Genomic DNA, 19,895 nt, shown 5'->3' on the forward strand with positions numbered 1-19,895 from the left:
TAGCTGGGGCTCCTGCCCAGAAACCTGCAAGAAAAAATCAAGGCAAAAGAAACTTGGACATTGCCATCCTAGTGAATAGGCAAGAACAAACCATTGATAAAAAGGAGAGCATAGTTAAATGCTGAAGACTTCAGAGCAGGGTATGCCAGCCAGGAGGGCCTTGTAACAGGTAGGGTCTGAGGGATTCATGGAGAACCTGGCAGACAGATCAACTTTAATATGTTTAGATAGGCACCTCAGCTATTTGCCCCAGGTTTAAAACCTAACATCCCCGCCTTTTTGGTGACAATAAATAGATAAAGGAGCAATGTGTAATCTCTATGACTACTTCTGCTGGCCTTCGGGTGTCATTGTAGGGGGGACCCAGAGAAGCTGGAATGCTGACCAAGTCCAGGAAGAGTAGGCTGTTTGTTTGACTTGCTGTCTAGGCTGTGCAGGACCATCTGGGACTAGGAAAATGCAGGCCTAGTTGAAGCAGCCAGTAAGGCTAGACACCCTTGAGGCTAGCCACCTTGTCCAGGATACATATTTTGAGGGAACATCTGGAGCTGGCACTGGAGCAGTCTATTGTTGATTTGAAAGACTAGGGAGAGAAGATAAAGATAAGGAGTTTAGGGGAATTTTTTTTAAATCTTTGGTGTACATTTGATACTTCCAGGCCCAAGGTCCTGGTATTTGGAGGAGGGGAGTCCCAAAACCAAGGAAAGGTGAGGAGATCCCACCATCAGAAACAGGCCATAGATGGAATAGGCAGGTGGGGAACAGGTTGTTGATTGACAGTACTTATCTGGAGTCCATTTAACTTGCAAGATTGAACAGATGTTTTTAGCACAATTAGAAGCACATTTAAGTCTATACTTAGAAGACAACCAAAGAAAATTTAAAATCCTGAGCTTGTGACTCTGATAATAATGGTCAGTGCTGAGCAAAGCTAGATTAATAGCTTTTCAGAATTCCATTGCTTAATAATAAATTTGGGGCTGGAGAGATGGCTCAGAGGTTAAGAGCACTGTCTGCTCTTACAGAGGTCCTGAATTCAATTCCCAGCAACCACATGGTGGCTCACAACCATCTATAATGAGATCTGATGCTCTCTTCTGACATGCAGCTGTGCTCTCATGTGCATAAAAAAAATAATATTTTAGGCTACACAGAGAAACTCTGTCTCAAAAAACCAAAACAAAACTGAACTTTTGAAGTGTTGGCATAACAGTTCATAGCAGGGGGAATTCATATATGGGTAATTTCTCTTCTTAACCTCCTTTTTTACTTTACTAAGCATAATTTACCGTATTAAGGTTCAGCTTTATGCCGGGCGTGGTGGCGCACGCCTTTAATCCCAGCACTGAGGAGGCAGAGGCAGGTGGATCGCTGTGAGTTCGAAGCCAGCCTGGTCTACAAAGGGAGTCCAGGACAGCCAAGGCTACACAGAGAAACCCTGTCTCAAAAAAAAAAAAAGGTTCAGCTTTATTATTGTTTTGAGATAGAGGTCACAAAATGTAGTTCAAGCTGTCCTGGAACTCTGGGTAACTCTCCTGCCTAGGCTTCCCAAGTGCTGGAATTATGAGCACACAGCTTTAACATGCAAATATTGTTGTTTGGTTGGGTTTCCATATATATATTTGGCATGTATGTGTGATTGCCTACATGTATACATGTGCAAGCCTAATGCCTGAGGACATCAGATTCCTGAAACTGAAATTGTGGGTGGATATGAGCTACCAAGTGAATACTAGAAACCAAACCCCAGGTGCTCTGAAAGAGCAGTAAGTGCTCTTATCCTCTGAGCCTTCTCTCGAGCCTCTGGTTAGTTTTTTGAGACAGGATCTTGTTGTGTGTCTCAGGCTGCTGGTGTTGGACTTATGTCATGAAAGACTCCAGGAAGTCCTCAAACTTGCAGTCATCCTCCTGCCTTAGCTGCCCAAGTGCTGGGACGACAGGCATGTAAAGCACACCCGGTTTTTACTATCAGCTTAAAAAGCTCCCAAACTAGGAAACATTCCAGTCTTTTAGAACAATACATGGAACATATTTTTTAAATTTCCAAATACATAATCCCAGCACTCAGGAGGCAGAGGCAGGAGGATCACTGTGAGTTCGGGGCCAGCCTAGTCTACAAAGTGAGTCCAGGACAGCCAGGACTGTTACACAGAGAGACCCTGTCTTGGGGGAGGGGGAGGTTCCAAATACAATACTTAGGGCTGGAGATGTAGTTCAGTTTGTAGAGTGTTTGCCTAGCATTCATGAAGCCCAGGTTCCATTTCTAGCAATACATAAAAACTGAATGTGGTGGCACATGACTGTGATCCCAGCATGTGTCAGGTGGAGGCAGGAAAATCAAAAGCTCAAAGGGGAAGGGAGGGAGAGAGGTAGGAAGGAAAGGGGGAAAATCTAGCTACAGGTTTTCAATGTTCCTTACAGAACACACACACAAAATGCTATTCAAGATGTTATTTTTAAGCCAGGTGAGGTGGTGCACGCCTTTAATCCCAGCACTTGGGAGGCAGAGGCAGGCAGATCACTGTGAGTTCGAGGCCAGCCTGGTCTACAGAGTGAGTCCAGGACAGCCAGGACTACACAGAGAGACCCTGTCTAGAAAAAAAAAAAAGACAAAGAAGCTGAAGAGGAGACTAAAGCTGAGTGATACTTAAAAGCCTTTGTTGCGTTCACTTCACTCTGATTTTACTACATATATTTAGTGAGTATGCATGTGTGCAGATACAAATGTCAGCAGAAATGGAAGTCAGGACAGCCTGCCGTTTTCCTTTCCCATGTCACTGTATCACAGAAATACATATATTTACTGTATCAATTGGGTTTTTTCATTTATTATGGCAGGGGAAACACACATGCTATAGGGCCTGTCTTAGTTACTTTTCTATTGTAATAAAATACCATAATGAAGGCAACTTATAAAAGAAAATATTTAATTGGGGGATCATTGTTCCATGGGGTTAGAGTCCCTGCCCATCATAGTGGGGAGCATGGCAGCAGGCATTTGAACAGTAGCTGAAAACTTATATCTGATCCACAAACAGGAAGCAAAGAGAGCTAACTAGGAATAGCATGGGCTTTTTAAACCTCAAAGCCTGCTCCCAGTGACACACTTCCTCCAATGAGGCCACACCTCCTAATCCTTCTCAAATAGTTCTACCAACTGTGGACCAAGTATTAAAACATGTGAGTCCAGAGGCCTGGAGAGGTGGCTCACTGGTTAAGAGCACTTGACTGCTCTTCCAGAGGTCCTGATTTCAATTCCCAGCAACCACATGGTGGCTCACAGCCATCTGATTGTCCCTTCTGGTGTACATGAAGAAGACAGAGCACTCATACATAAAATACATGAATAAATAAGTCTTTCTTTAAAAAAGGAAGTTAGAAAAAAAACATGTGAGTCCATGGGGGACATTCTCATTCAACTCCCACAGCCCGTGTGGAGATCAGAGGACAACTTGTGAGAGATGATGCTCTCCTTGCACCATATGGGTTCTGGGAATCAAACTCAGGTCTGTTAGGCTTGGCAGCAAATTCCTTTACCCAGTGACCCATCTTGCTAGCCCATGGAGGAAAGACTAAATAGCTAAGTGCCTTTGCTGGTCTTGCAGAGAGTATACCTGAATTTGATACCTATCACCCACATGGCGGTTCACAGCAGCCTATAACTCCAGTTCCTGGTTATCTGGTGCCCTCTTCTGGCCTCCTTGGGTAACAAGCCTGCCTGCAGAACACATACATAAATGCAGATAAAACACCCACATACATAAAATAAAAATAGTAAGCAGGGCAGTGGTGGGGCACACCTGTAATCCCAGCACTCGGGAGGCAGAGGCAGGTGGATCTCTGTGAGTTTAAGGCCAGCCTGGTCTACAGAGTGAGTCCAGGACAGCCAAGGCTGTAACACAGAAAAATCTTGTCTCAGAAAAACAAAAAGAAGTTAAAGATAATGAAATCAAACTGCTATAATTTTATCTTTAGGCAAAGAAAACCAATTCCAAGAAGAATGCATCAAAATAAATCAATGCCTAGAAGTATAATAATGGAAACCATAGAAAATCAGAGAGAAATAGCAAATGTTCAAAGCATCCAGGAAAAAAAGATAGAGCCAGGGAGCTCCCTCAGTTAATAAAGTGCTTGCCACAGAAACATGAGAACATGTCAAGCACACATGTGCCAGGCAGAACAGTAATTATCCAGAATACCAGAGCTGGGGAGGGACAAACAAGCGGAGCCCTAGAGCTCACTGGCCAGCCAGCCTAGGCAAATTGGCAAGTCTCAGACTCAGGGAAAGACCTTATCTCAAAACATAATGTGGAGGCTAGCAAGACACCTCAGCAAGTTAAGAACCCCAGACCCCATATAAATGTGGATGGAGAGAATTGACTCTACAAAGTTGTCCTCTGACTTCCACATGTACACACACACACACACACACACACACACACAAACTTAAAGTGGAGAGTGATTGAAAAATATACCCAGTGGATCACTGTGAGTTCAAAGCCAGCCTGGTCTACAAAGCAGGTTCAGGACAGCCAAGGCTGTTACACAGAGAAACCGTGTCTCAAAAAAGAAAGAAAGAAAGAGCAAAGAAAAATATACTCAATGTAAGAAGGAACCAAACTGAAGCCATTTTGAATAAAACTTCCATTTTGAATAGGGAAATAGGGATCAAATAAAGTTTAAGTTTCCGAGACCTCCCTGGGTAACTGACATCCTGCTTGGCAGAAAGAGACATGTTCATGGATAACTGGCATCCTGCTTGGCAAATTGAGACATGAATGCTAGGCAAGTCACCCTGACACAATTCAGTAACCCAACCAATAGAAACAGGATAAGTGCACCACAAAGATGTGTTCCTACGGAAGTCCCCTCTCCCTAAATCCTGATCGGAGGGATAAGTTAGCACAGATATTTGCAATTTCAGGATTAAAAACTCTAACATTCTGGCTTGGAGTTACAGTTGAGCTCCCAAGTATGTTCTGTGGCCCTGATTCATCAGTAGTGGCCTGAGTAGGATAAATTTTTGTCATCTGCTTAATTACTTACTAAGATGAATGTTCGAAGATGTAGTGAGCTCCCAAGTCTGTGTCTGGTCAGTTTTTGCTACCTAATTCAAATAAAGAGCTTGCTTTGTTGGACTCTTTTGACTGCTTGGTTGTCTGGGATTTTTGGACCCTAACACCCAACATCTAAATACCCTTAGTAGTATTTTGGTTTGGTTTGAAACAGGATCTCCTGTAACCCATGCTGGTCTAGACAACCCAGGTTGTGTAGCCAATGCAGGCTTTGAACTTGCAATCCTCCTGGCTCAGTCTCTCAAGTACTGGGATTACAAAATATACACTCCACACCCATTCTTAAAACATTTTTCTTTTTCCTAAAGATTTTATCTATTTTATTTCATATGTACATGTTCATACCTGGTACCCATGGGAATAGAAGAGGGCATTGAATTACCTAGAACTGGATGGCTGTAAGCTGTCATGTGGGGTCCTCTGGAAAGGTAATATATGCTCTTAGTCACTGAGCCAACTCTCCAGCACTCTTTTTTTTTAAGATTTTATTTTATTTATTATATATACAGTGCTTTATCTGCATGTCCACCTGCAGGCCAGAAGAGGGCACCAGATCTCATTATAGATGGTTGTGAGCCACCATGTTGTTGCTGGGAATTGAATTCAGGCCCTCTAGAAAAGCAGTCATTGCTCCTAACCTCTGAGCCATCTCTCCAGCCCCTGTCTAGCACTCTTCAAATGTCTTTCAAACATGAAGGATAGTGCAAATAAAAAGGAAAAAATTTCCTACAATCTTGTCATCACAAAATGAATCTTGGCACAGTGGCAATGGCTTGCAATCCCAGGCAGGAGAACTGCAAATTTAATGCTGGCCTAGGTTTTAGAGTAACTTCATTGACATCCTGGGCAACTTTAAAGATTGTCTTAAAAGGTAAAAAAGAGGATGTAGCTCAGTGGTAGAGTCCACAAAAGAAATCTATCAATGAAGCGAGGCCATGGTTCAATGGTCGGATGCCTGTCCAGCATGCACATGGCCCTAGCTTCAGGAATCAGTATTATTCCCCAAAGAAACTAAACTAAATGAATACTCGGTGTATAATACAAGGATAAGCAAAATCTATCTGTTTTGCAAATAAGGTGTAAGGGAACCTGATAGTTAATCTTTTTGTTTTCTTTGTGATAAGGTATAACTCTAACCCAGTGTCTTAGGGTTTCTGTTGCTGGGATGAAGCACCATGATCAAAAAGCTAGTGCATGGGGGGTGCTATCTGTCTTACCACCAGCTTTCCTCACTGAGCCAGCAAAATGATGAGAGCTGGGTTCCTCTCTGTCTCTGTCTCTGTCTCTGTCTCTGTCTCTGTCTCTCTCTGTCTGTCTGTCTGTCTGTCTGTCTCTCTCTCTCTCTCCCTCTCAAAACTTGTTTTTAATTTATATATTCACTTTACATGCCGATCGTACCCTCCCTCCTCTCCCCACCATCCCTCCCTCCTACCCTCTTCCCCCCACCATCCCCCTTCCCCTTGCCCCCAGAAGAGGAGAGCCCCCACATACACCAACCCACCCCAGCACATCAAGTTGCATCAGGACTGAGCCCCTTGTCCACTGAGGCCTCCAACAAGGCAGCCCTGTTAGGGTGAAGTGATCGAGGAAAGCAAGCAACAGAGTCCATGTCATAGACAGCACCTGCTCCCGTTACTGGGGCTCAAACTGCCCACCTGCTACGCCTGTGCAGGGGGCCTAGGTCCAGTCCATGCCTGCTCTTTGGTTGGTGCTTCCGTCTCTGTAAGTCCCCATGGGTCTAGGTTAACTGACTCAGTTGGTCTTCTTGCAGCGTTCTTGTCCTCTCCGGGTCATCCTCCCCACCCCACCCCCACCTGCCTGCCCACCCACCCACCACTCTTCCACAGGACTCCCCGAGCTCAGTGTAATGCTTAGCTGTGAGTGTCAGCATCTGATTCAGTCGGCTGCTGGATGGAGCCTCTCAGAGGACAGCTATGCTAAGCTCCTGTCTGCAGGCATAGCAGATAATCGTCAGTGGTGTCAGGGGTTGGCTCTCTTCCATGGGATGGGTCTCAGGTTGGGACAGGCATTGGTTGGTCAATTCCCTCACACTCTCTACTCTATCTTTATCTCTTCACATCTGTAAGCAGGGTAAATTTGGGGTCAAAGGTTTTGTGGGTGGATTGGTGTTCCTCTCCCACCACTATAGGTCTTACCTGACTAGAAGGTGTCCTCCTCAGTCTCATGTCCCCTGCTGCCAGGAGGCTCAGCTAGAGACAACCCTATATCCTCCTTGTAGCCTACCCTGTTGCAGGTGTCCAGCTTGTCTCAGTGATGCTCCCGTCCTCAGTTTCCCTTTTCTCCCCAGGCCCTCAAACCTCCCTTCCCCACTCTCCCACATCTGATTTCTGCGAACCCCGCCTCATTTCCCTTCCCCCACCATCTCCTATCCAATTGCCTCTCTATTTCCTCTTCCACTGTCTATTCTATACCCCCCTCTGAGTGAGACTCAAGAAGGGCCACACTTGGATCCTCCTTGTTACTTAGCTTCTTTGGGTCCTTGATTTGTAGTATGGTTATCCTGTACTTCATGCCTAATATCAACTTATAAATGAATACATGTCATGTATGTCTTTCTGGGTCTGGGCTCCTCACTCAGGATGATCTTTTCTAGTTCCATCCATTACCTGCAATTTTCAATATTGCCTTGTTTTTAATGGCTGAATAGTATTCCACTGTGTGAATGTACCACAGTTTCTTTACCCATTCTTTGGTTGAGGGACATCTAGGTTGTTTCCAGTTTCTGGCTATTACAAATAAAGCTGCTGTGAACATAGTTGAGCAAATGTCCTTGTTGTACAGTGGAGCATCTTTCGGGTATATGCCCAGGAGTGGTATAGCTGGGTCTTGAGGTAGAACAATTCCCAATTTTCTGAGAAAGCGCCAGATTGATTTCCAGAGTGGTATAGCTGGGTCTTGAGGTAGCACTATTCCTAGCTTTCTGGGGGAGAAAATGAGATTGATTTCCAAAGGGGTTGTACAAGCTTGCTCTCTCACCAGCAATGAAGCAGTGTTCCTCTTTCTCCACATCCTCACCAGCATGTGCTGTCACTTGAGCTTTTGATCTTAGCCATTCTGATAGGTGTAAGATGGAATCTCAGAGTATTTGATTTCCATATTCCTGATGACTAGGGATGTCGAGCATTTCTTTAAGTGTTTCTCAGCCATTTGATATTTCTCTGTTGAGGATACTCTGTTTGTCTCTGAACCCCATTTCTTAATTGGGCTATTTGGTTTGGTGGTGTTTAATTTCTTGAGTTCGTTATATATTTTGGATATTAGCCCTTTGTCAGATATAGGGTTGGTGAAGATCTTTTCCCAGTCTGTAGGCTGTCATTTTGTTCTGTTGACAGTGTCTCCGGCCTTACAGAAACTTTTCAGTTTCATGAGGCCTCATTTGTTAATTGTTGACCTTTGAGCCTGAGCTGTTGGTGTTCTGTTCAGGACGTTGTCTCCTGTGCCAATGAGTTCAAGGCTTTTACTCACTTTTTCTTCTAACGGATTTTGTGTGTCTGGTTTTATGTTGAGGTCTTTAATCCATGACCACTTCCCCTTGGCGGGGAGTCCTGGCGGGCACACAGAGGAAGGGGATGTAGTCTATCTGGATGAGACCTGATAGGCTGTGGTCATATGGTGGGGGAGGAGGTCGTCTTCTGTCAGAGGTCTAGGGGAGGGGAACAGGGAGGAAGAGGGAGGGAGGGTGGGAATGGGAAGATACAAGGGAGGGGATAACAACTGGGATGTAATCTGAATAAATTATTTAAATTACAAAAGAAAAATGGCATGGTACTGGCATAGAAATAGACAGGTACTGGTCAATGGAATCGAATCAAAGATCTAGAAATAAACCTACACACTGATGGACACTTGAATTTTTATAAAGAAGCCAACTCCATACAATGGAAATAAGATAGCATCTTCAACAAATGGTGCTGGTCTAACTGAATGTCTACATGTAGAAAAATGCAAATAGACCCACATTTATCACCTTGTACAAAACTAAAGTCCACCCGGGTTCAATTCCAGCACCCACATGACAGCTCACAACTGTCTGTAACTCCAAGATCTGATACCGATACCCTCACACATAAATTTTAAAAAATTTAAAAAAAGAAAAGAAAAGATCTCAATATAAAACCAGACACATTAAATCTGTTAGAAGAAAAAGTGAGAAAGAGCCTTAAACTCATTGGTGCAGGAGACAACTTCCTGAGCAGAACACCAATAGCTCTGGCTCTACAAAGCTAGGTGGCACGAGCAGCAGACGCTCAGCCGCACTAAGCACCTCCCACCCAGCCTCAGGAGAAGAGGGCGGAGGTGGGTCTGGAGGTGGAGCCTGCCCGAGGACTCGCAGCCCCACAGCGCAGCCTATGGGCCTGTGGCCCAGCGACGCCAGTGGACTGCGGCCCTCCCCCAGCCGCCATTGTAGTGCCACCCAAGCCTCTCAACGTGACTGATTTGCTTCAGCTAGCCGGCAAAACGAGCCCACTGGGGAACTCCCTGATCCGGTCTGCATCTCCCTCCACTCGGGCAACATCCTTGGCCCGCGCTAGGTCTCTGCCGCCAGCCTTGAGAGGAATGACCTGAGCCCTGGGCCTAGCATGGGAGGGGCCTGGGTTGTGGGAGGAAAACCTGGAGGCTTCCATTAGCCTGAGGCGCGACCGGGTCCCAAGGCCCTCCACTCCAGGCAGAGCTTCTCCCAGCGCTCACGAGGAACTGAGCTTGGTCTGGGTTTTGGAAGAACAAGTCGTAGCACCGATCTAGCCCAGCACAGAGTTACTCCTACCCCCCCACCCCACCCCAAACCTACTCACCTGTTTCATTCCTCCCAGAGCCCACTGTCACTAAACAGTGCACCTGCCGGAGGTCCCAACCCAGCGAGAGAAGTGGACATGAGGTTGGCAGGTGGGTGGCTTCCATAGCGAACAGAGGAGACACCAGGTGTTCTAAGTGTCTGTCTTAGAAGGGGCCTGGGTGGTCACTGGTTTACTTGTTAATAATGGACGACTGCACATGCACTCTTTCTAGGAGCAAATTCTGTCACCTCTGACTTAGGTGCCTGTGAGGTTGGATATGATCCGAGTGGCAGCTCTGCTGTCAGCTGGGCAACTGAGATGCCTTCTGGAGATAAAAACTGGCTCATGGAGGGACCGATTGGGGGTGAAAGTAGAATTTGACAACTGCTAAGGTAGCAGCTTCATGGATAAACCTGAGTTGGGCAGTAAGGAACTGGCTGGAAGGATGTAGGTTCAAGCCAGATCAGAACTGGAGCCAGAAAATAAGGTGTCATTGCTGCATGGTGTTTAACTTGATTCCTGTGGTAGATTAGTCTCCCATAGAGTATGAAGACAGGACTAGGCAGCCTGGAAAGAACAGGTTTGGGGCAAGAGTAATGGAAGACAATGTAACCAACACAGAGGAAGTCCCAGAGACAGTGTCAGGAGACAGTGTCCTGGTGTCCTAGAAGCTAGCAGTGAGATGTTTACATCAGGAGGGCTTGAGCAGCCAGTCAACCAGAAATATGCCACCATGAAAGTCATTAGGTGGCCTGCTTTAGGTCATGTGGTTGGTATTTTGGGGGCAAGACTAGATTAGAAAACTTTGGGAGAGAGTTGGGTGGTGAGAGATGATAGAAGTCACAGTGCAGATGCCTTTTTATGTGTATGCTGGCCATGGAACCAGGGTCTCATGCATGCTGGGCAAATGCTCCACCACAGAGCTATAGCCCCAACCCCAATACAAAGTTTTAAAGAGTTTGGTGGGGAATTGGAAGGTGAGGAGTCAGAGGATGAGATTTTTCTTGCAGAAGCTCTGTTTCCTCTTTATCTTATTAAGTTATGACCTGTTGCTAATAGGAGAGAAAGTGAGACAGAAAGAAGGTGCCTTAGCACAGTGTATCTAAGCAGGAGAGAACTCGATTGGTCTTGAGATAGAAGGAGGAGTGGTCTTCAAATGGAGGATAGAAGCGGGGCGGTGGTGGCACACACCTGTAATCCCAGCACTCGGGAGGCAGAGCCAGGTGGATCTCTGTGAGTTCGAGGCCAGCCTGGTCTACAGAGTGAGTTCCAGAACAGCCAGGGCTACACAGAGGGACCTTGTCTCAGAAAAACAAGACAAAACCAAAGAGAATAAAGCCTCCTCAGAACAAGAAGAAAGGAGAGGCAAATGGGTGAGCTGGAGATATACTGCATTTTCAGAAGCAAGACGCTGAGCATGAGTTCTAAAAGGCCCCTCCAAACCTGCTGGGGAGACCCAAACACATCAGCCTCAAGGTTTGATTTCACTTTCCTTCCACCACCAGGAAAAAGTTCAAGTCTCCCTCTTAGGTCTGGCGGGTAGCAAAGGGTCCCCCACCTTCAAATCCTGCCGTCACTTCTTCTCAGGTGGAAGAGGAGATCTGGTCATGGTAGGATGGGAGGTGGCGGGGTATTTTCAAGGGTCCTCACTGCTGTCTGAGATAGCCCTGCCCTGTGTCTCTTGCCTGCAGGCCCCCTGCGCATCGTGGCCCTAATCATCGCTATGGGTCTCACCTGGATCCTAGTCACCATACTCCTGGGTGGTCCTGGTGGTGGCCTTCCTCGAATTCAGCAATTCTTCACCAGTGAGTGTTGGGACCCTCTTGATTCACTGTAAAGGTGTCCAATATGGGGTGTGGTGGTTGGGTTTTCCATCCCCGTCTTGGCAGACTTCCTTCTGTTGCACTCAGCCTATCTTCTAACACAAATGCACCCTTGTTCCTACCAACTGACCTAGAGAAAAACACCCCCTAATTGCAAAGAGTAAGGCGTGAATAGCCTGGTGTGGTAGCCCACATCTTTAATCCCAGAACTGGGGAGGCAGAGGCAGGTGGGTCTCTCTGAGTTTGAGGCCAGACTGGTCTACAAAGCCAGTCCAGGGCAGCCAAGGGCTACACAGAAAAAGAAAAAAAGAAAAACAAAAAACAAAAAACAAAAAAACAAAACAAAGGCAAGGAGTGAGTAAGAGCAAGGAGTGGCAAGGCCTCCACTGAATATTGATGTGTTGGGCTCTGAGATGCATAAAGGACTGTCCATCTTGTCACTGGTGCCAAGTCACCTAAGCACCACTTACAATCACGATTCATCCTTCTGAAGCAGGCAGTTTTACATCAGGGCACCACTGAGACTTGAGTGGGGAGCATGCCAAATATAGCCTGACTTAGCCCTGAGTCCCTGAGCCTGGGTACTGTGCTGTAGGCTCCTGGAGGCCTCCATGCTAACAGAAAAAACTCTCCACCCACAGGCCCAGAGAACTCAGTGACTGCAGGTAAGCTTCCTGTCCCTTCCCTGTTCCCGTTTGTGCCTGCATTTCATACTGCCTTTTCTGACTGCCAGCCAGGCCCCCAGGGTGTCTGTTCTGCAGCTGGGCCTCTCCCAACTAGCTAGTAAATGAGGTCCCCACCATCAGATGGTAGGCAGAGGAAAAAATGCCCATTCAAAACAAGAGACATGGGGAAGAAAGGGGGCTCATGGTCCTAAGCAAGGCCCAGTCACAGCAAGGCAACTTGTAGATTTCAAAGCCTGAGAAGAAATCTCTATGTCCAGGTAGTCTGCTCTCTAGCCCCACAGAAGTGACCCCATCCTCTGGAATGGGCCCTCTTTGGCCTCTTCATCCCTGCCTCTGTATTCAGAACCAACCTTCCTTCCTTCCTCCATTCTTTCTTCCCAGCCTCCCTTCCTTCTTTCGTTCCGTCTTTCCTTCCTTTCTTCTTCCATCATTTTCTTTATTTGTTTTTTTATTTTTTGTTTTTGGGTTTTGTTTTGTTTTTTGGTTTTTCGAGACAGGGTCTCTCTGTGTAGCCTTGGCTGTCCTGGACTCACTTTGTAGACCAGGCTGGCCTCGAACTCACAGAGATCAGCCTGCCTCTGCCTCTGCTGGGATTAAAGGCGTGCGCCACCACGCCTGGCTTACCTTCCTTGTATTCTTAGGTCTGTTCTTTTCATAGTGTTTCTGTTCTCCTTCATGATTGATAGATATTTCTTTCCCCAACTGCTCTGTCTACTCATTTTACCATGAACAGCAGCAAGGAAAATCCAGGTCATACTTTTAACACTGTGTGTGTTTGAGAATCTCCTCTGCTAAGGATTTTACAAGCTTTCTGTCCTACAGAACACCAGAACAGTTCACACTTTATAACAAGGATGGCCTTTCCTCCCACACCCAACAATGGCTTCTTCAACTTCCTTTGTTCCCCACTCAAAAAGTCTATAATGTTGTGCTACTATCAATACTTTGTTTAGGATGCTGTAAACAAGAGATTCAACAGGAGAATCTTTCTCTATTGCTCTCTTCTTTCTGAGCTTGCACCAGAAGTGTGTTTACTGTCCTATCCATACTGCTAAATTTGTTTTAATACAGCATCCCAGGGTAGCCATGAAATCATGATCCTACTACATCAACCTTCCAAGTCCTGGGATTACAGATATGCAGTACCGTTCCTGGCTTCACTCTGTATTGAATCTACCAACAGGATGGGGGGGGGGGCGGGAGGCTGTTTGTTTGTTTTCTGTTTTAAGCAGTGTAGGCTCTTTCTACTATATACTCCCAAAACTCTGCAGCCTTTGTCTAGTCTACCCAGTTCCAAATCCATTTTTACATTCTTAAATATTTGTTTATATAAACTCCCAATTCCTGGCACCAAAACCTGTATTAGCTTCCTAAAGTTACCCTAAGAGAAGCAGAATAAAACAGGTGCCTTCAACAACCAAAATTTGGGCCAGGCGTGGTGGTGCACGCCTTTTATCCTAGCACTTGGGAGGCAGAGGCAGGCGGATCTCTGAGTTCGAGGGCAGTCTGGTCTACAAAGTGAGTCCAGGACAGCCAGGGCCACACAGAGAAACCCTGTCTCAGAAAAAAAAACCCAAAAAAACCAAAACCAAAACAAAACTTACCTTCTTACAATTCTGGAAAAAAAGACCATGAGTGAAAGTGTCAGCGCCAGGTAACCGGGTAAGTGTCTTTCTGTGCCTCTGCAGATTCTAGAAGCCACTTCAGTGCCTCATCTTGTAGCTGCACCACTCCATCTTTTGTCTGTACTATGTCACAGCATCTCTGTTGTGCTTTTATCCTCTCTCCAGCCTGACTTCATCATAATTTATTTCCCAGAAAAGCTACCTTCTGAGGAAGTAAGAGTTCAGACTCTAGCCATAACAGAGGTCATCTCCAGAGTCCCATACACTGCCCGCGCATCTCAGCTTATCCACTTTGATGTGACTGTGTGCCTCATTCATGGAGCTCCCACCTAGCCTTTCTGGTCATCTGCTTTGTTGTGATTGTATAAGGGTTCTAAGCCAGATGTCAATCCCCTTCCCCATTTCCTACCAGTAGCAGAAAAGCCTTATTCTTGGAGTCCCTACCTCCTTGCCAACACGTCACTTGGAATCATCCCCAGTTTTGGTCTGAGCCCTACCTACCTCCGTCCCCATTTCCATGCTCTATGGCTGTTCCTTCAGCCCTGTGGCTAGTCCTGACCTCCAGTCTCAGATCTCAGGTGACACCAGGGCCAGGCACATGAGTCACATCTGCTATCATTACTCAGAACCAAGGGCCAGGAAGTACAAGTGTGGCCTGCCCCAGCCATGTCCTGAGGAACACCTGGCCTTTCGCATAGTCAGCGGGGCTGCCAATGTCATCGGGCCCAAGATCTGCCTCGAGGACAAGATGTGAGCATACGGGCTGGGAAGTGGGGGGGGTACGGGACCTGAGGCCAGGTCTGTAAAGGCCAAAGGCTGAGGGATATGTGAGGAAGAGCAAAGCTGATATGCCCACAAGCGATCTTCTGCTCCCCTGCTAGGCTCATGAGCAGCGTCAAGGACAATGTGGGCCGTGGGCTGAACATCGCCCTGGTGAATGGTGAGTCCCCCATGTTGTGGGGTCAGAGTTCAGACCATAGAAGCAGATACCATGCTGTGGCCTGCCCCCCTCCACTTCATTACTCCTTCTGCAGGTACAGGTGGCTTCTGAGCACTCCCAAGGAGCTTGGGAAGGATTCTATGCCAGCTGAAAGTTCCACAAAGGAAGTCACCCAGTGAACGTGATAGCAGTGATAATAGTGGTGGACACTTAAGACCTCAGATGCCAGAGGCTCCATGGGCTACAGCTCTGTGAATGAGAGGATGACAGGACATGTTGGAAGCTTGTAGAAAGGGGCTGCCACCCACCATGTTTGAGCCTGGGCTGGGGGCTAAGTAGGAAAGTGGCATTGCCCAGACAGCTTTCTCAGCAGGTCTTCCTCTTTTTGACACAGGGGTCAGTGGTGAGCTCCTAGAAGCCAGAGCCTTTGACATGTGGGCTGGAGGTGAGTCACTGCCACAGCAGCCTACTGTCTGCTTTCTCCCGCAAACTCTGCCCTCTGTGTCTTTGCACTCAGCTGTTCAGGTATACCCTTGGGTTCACAAAACGCAGGGGATGGGGAGATCTCTGTCTGGATTCTGTGTTTTGTGACCTAATGGCCCTAGCTTCTTTACCAGTTTGTCTGTGCCTGCACTGATGGCCCTTGATGTGAAGCAGCCCTGCCTAGTTCCTCCTTTGTTTTCCTCATGTGAAGACTATTGTTTGGTGGGGAAGGGCTGCTCAGTGAAACCTGGAGCTCCATGTTCTGTGGCCCATCTCCAGCAGATGTCAATGACCTCTTGAAGTTCATCCGGCCCCTGCATGAAGGTACCCTGGTGTTTGTGGCATCCTATGATGATCCAGCTACCAAGTAAGTGACTTCTAAGTCCAGCTTCAGTGTTGTTGCAGTACAGTAATGGTCGTCAGTCCGAGCTTCTCCCTACTGTATGACAGGATGAACGAAGAGACCAGGAAGCTTTTTTCTGAGCTGGGCAGCAGGAACGCCAAGGAGCTATCCTTCCGTGACAGCTGGGTGTTTGTGGGAGCCAAGGGTGTGCAGAACAAGAGCCCCTTTGAGCAGGTACAGCAGAGAACCTGGCACCTCTGCCTCTTATCCCTGGTGACCTGGCCATCACTGCATTTTACACCAAAGCCTCCGTGAATTCTGTCCAGCATCTGTTCTGTGTCCCTCATCTGTCCCTTGGTTAGCCCTGGATCCTTGTTATCACCATGGGGAGAGACAGGAACTTTGATTTTCCTTGTACTGTATGTAATTTAACCTAAAGAGTCTTTAAACGTCAGACTGCATATTGGCCAGATTTATAACTAAGAAATCGTTGCAAACATCTTCAGGAAGCTCAGTCCAGGGATGTAGCTCACTTATGGTGGAAGCATTTGTCTAGCATACACAAGGCCCTGTGTTCACTCTTTAGTATTGCATAAAGCTCGGCATGGGGGCACACCTGTACTACCAACACTGTGGAGGTAAAGGCAAGAGGATCAGAAGTACAAGATTATCCTTGGCCACATAGCAAACTTGAAGCCAGCTTGGGCTACATGAGATACTGTCTCAGATTTTTTTTTAAAAATGCCCCTGGCATCATCCTTACATAAAGAGGTAAGGCAGAAAGTCTTAGGTAGGCCTCCAAGTGCAGCTTTCAACAAATATAAATTTCTCTGTGTCTGTGGCTGACAAAATGAACTCAAGCTCATGCCCTCCAGGACCCTTCACCCCAACTAGGGAAGCAGCTTCCAGTATTGCCCTGAAGCCAAGGCCGTATGGACTCCCTCCTGTCCACGGTGCTCATCTTCCTAGTGTATATCAGGCCTATGGCCCATCCTTGGTTGAGGGCCAGGTCATGACTTCCTGTTAACCTCTACAGCATATGAAGAACAGCAAGCACACCAACAAGTATGAGGGCTGGCCTGAGGCCCTGGAGATGGAAGGCTGTATCCCTCGAAGAAGCATGGCGGGCTAGCACAGCAGAGCTCTGGGACCAGACTGAAGGAAGCAACATGGCACCAGTGTAGGGTGGAGCCTTCCCCGCCCTAACATATCATCAGGGCTTGAAAGTGGCGTCAAGGTGATGGGGTCTGCAGGGCTGGCCCGTTTAACTTTGTCACGGAGCTTAGGTACCTGTGTCCTTTTTTCCTAAAGCTGATCCCACTGTCAGCTCATACCCAGCCCCTTCCTCTGCCCCTCCTGTGTCATCTTCTATTTCTTAAGTCCCCCAGAGGCAAGGGTCTTCAGTGCTTGCCCCTCTCACTGGAGCAGCCAACCTGTAGGTTGGTACATCTTCCAGAAACTCTTCCTTCCAGAGGCACTGCACTGCTCTCCAATCCTATGTTCAATGTGATCCTTTGAGTAAGCCAAATCCGAGCTTAATCAGATCACTTCTGCAAGCCCGAATGGAGGAATCTGGCCTCTGGTGCCCAAGTAGCTGGAGTCCAATCAAAGATCCTCATAAAGTCTATGGCTGTATGCACTTTCTCAGAGGGCTCACCCTCTAAATGACCTGTTTGTTAATAAACTAATCACTTTCAGTAGAATAAAGCGCATTCATATATTGTCCTCAGTGGAGAATCAAAGGAGGTGGTGTCCTGTGTGGGCAGGGGGAGACAAATGAGTCTCAGAGGCTCAACCAACATGTTGTTCCTGGGGCCTTTGTCAACAGGCCCTGTGGCTCAGATGTGACTCCGGAGGCCGAATATCTTCAATTAGATTGTTCTATATACAGAAACCCAAAGAAATTCACTCTCACTAAGACAATGTGAACCAGTAGGGGAAAGATGGAAATTAAAACCAGTACAGGCACTGAAACGACTCCAGAAGTGTAGAAGCAACCTGGTTCCAAAAGGGAGAGAATGTAACTTGAAATTCTTAGATGGGAGACATCAAGGCATAATAATGTGAAGATCCCATAAAGCATCCCTGAGGTGGCCACGCCAGGGGTGAGAAACGCAAAAGTCCTACTGTGGAAACCTGCTTTCCAAGCCTTTTGTCCATTGGTGTTAAGTACTGAGGCTGGAGAGATGGCTTGGCAGTTAAGAGCACTGCCTGCTCTTCCAGAGGTCCCGAGTTCAACTCCCAGCAACCACATGGTGGCTCACAACCACAACCATCTATACTGTGATCTGATGCCCTCTTCTGATGTCACTCATACACATAAGATAAATGAATCTTAAAAAAAAAAAAGACAAAGAAAGAAAGAAAAGAAAGTACTGAGTAAGGGAAAGTACTGGTAAGGGAAAACCAGGCCTCAAAAAATGAGAGTAGAGTTGGATGTAATCGTATACATCTATTATTCCACACTTGGGAAGTAGAATGAGACAGGAGGATCAAAACTTCAAATCAAAAGCCGGGCATGGTGGCGTATGCCTTTAATATTTTAATGACATTTAAATTTACTTTAGCCAGGCGGGGGTGGCACACACCTTTAATCCCAGCACTCGGGAGCTAGAGGTGGGTGGATCTCTGTGAGTTCGAGGCCAGCCTGGTCTACAGAGCGAGTCCAGGACAGCCAGGGCTATACAGAGAGACCCTGCCTCGAAAAACCAGAACTAAACTAAACTAAACTAAACTAAATGTACATTGTTTGAATGTGTGTACGTGTGGGGGCGTGTGTAGGTGTACGTGTGGGGGCGTGTGTAGGTGTACGTGTGGGGGCGTGTGTAGGTGTAGGGCAGATGACAACTTGTGAGAATGGGTTCTCTCCCTACACCACATGGTTCCTCCCAGGAATCAAACGCCGGTGATCAGGCTTGGTGGCAGGCATCTCTATCCAGTGAGCCATCCCACTGGCCCCACTTTGTATTTTGAGACACAGTCTCTCATTGGCCTGGAACTTACCAGGTAAGCTAGACTGGCTGGCCAGTGAGCCCCAGAGATCCTCCTGTCTTTACCTTCCCAGCACTGGAATTATAAGCCTGCACCAGCATGTTCTGTAGATTGAACTTGGGTACCTAACTAACTTCCAGGCCCAAATTTTGTACATTTGTTTTAGAAATATTAACTAAGTGCCTGTGTTGAGCAGTCACTGCTACACAGTAAGAAGAGAGCCACAGATATGGCAACACAGGCTAGATTCATCTCCCATTTGACCCAACACAGCTAGAAAGCTGACAGTGGAGAGCGTTGTGTGTGTCAGAATTCCCACAAGGTTCAAACCAACTTTGAAGGCTAACTCTCCATAGTCGAGACTGGGTATGGATTTGTCCCGCTACCAGCCTAACTGGCTATATACAGTGGAGCAGGTACCCACCCTAGGGGCCTGTATTAGGGTCACTCATATGCAATCCATATTTTACTGGGGTATTGGTAGGATAGTTACTTCAGAGAAAACAAGGTGCTGTATCCTGATGCTACCTGGTCAAAACAACTGTTGTTACTATATTTCCTACAAGTATTGGATGCACCTTGCACACACATATGTAGATGATGCCTTCCTCGCCTGTCTGGAGAACAGGAAATAGCCTGACTCTCAGGGTCACTACTGTGGTTCTGTTGCCCATTTCAGTAGCAGGTCTCCCATCTGAAATGCCTTGATGTTATCCCAGCTTTTCCTATTGTCTGTTCTCTTTTCTCTGGTCCAGATGACTTCTCTTTTGGAACTTGATGTCCTTACTTAATATAAATAGCCCTTCCTTTTTCTCTTCTGGGATAAATTATTTTTATTTATTTTTAAAGATTTATTTATTACATTTTGCCTACATGTACACCAGAAGAGCATTCTAAAACTAAAGTATAACACTAGCTCCAAGAGGTTCTCTGGCTTTGTGTATTCTTCTCCCCCATGCCCCTGAGGCAGGGTTTCTCTGTGTAGCCCTGGCTGTCCTGGACTCACTCTGTAGACCAGGCTGGCCTCGAACTCACAGAGATCCACCTGCCTCTGCCTCCTCCAGTTCTGGGATTACAGGCATGCGCCACCACACCCAGATGGCTTTCTGTATTTTTTTACAATTATTTTTAAA

General features: G+C 46.7%; 1 protein-coding gene across 5 annotated transcripts; it reads left to right on the forward strand.

Annotated features, from left to right (window-relative positions):
* Window positions 1–9,393: 9,393 nt before the first annotated feature.
* Window positions 9,394–17,501, forward strand: FAM3A (FAM3 metabolism regulating signaling molecule A). Of its 5 annotated transcripts, none has more exons than XM_084788394.1 (10): window positions 9,394–9,628; window positions 9,908–9,980; window positions 11,563–11,676; window positions 12,336–12,359; window positions 14,632–14,755; window positions 14,887–14,945; window positions 15,340–15,390; window positions 15,708–15,795; window positions 15,879–16,005; window positions 16,808–17,501. In XM_084788394.1, the coding sequence occupies exons 2-10, from the start codon at window positions 9,968–9,970 to the stop codon at window positions 16,901–16,903; spliced, it is 696 nt and encodes a 231-aa protein (XP_084644520.1). In that variant the 5' UTR covers window positions 9,394–9,628; window positions 9,908–9,967; the 3' UTR covers window positions 16,904–17,501. The 5 variants fall into 5 exon arrangements, with proteins under 5 accessions (XP_084644520.1, XP_084644521.1, XP_084644524.1 ...); XM_084788395.1 differs by having other exon boundaries at window positions 9,394–9,583; XM_084788396.1 differs by having other exon boundaries at window positions 9,395–9,628; window positions 15,711–15,795.
* The last annotated feature ends 2,394 nt before the right edge of the window (window positions 17,502–19,895 follow it).

Source organism: Acomys minous (genome assembly GCF_964271855.1).
Source record: "Acomys minous genome assembly, chromosome: 7".
NCBI classification, from domain to species: Eukaryota; Metazoa; Chordata; class Mammalia; order Rodentia; family Muridae; genus Acomys; species Acomys minous.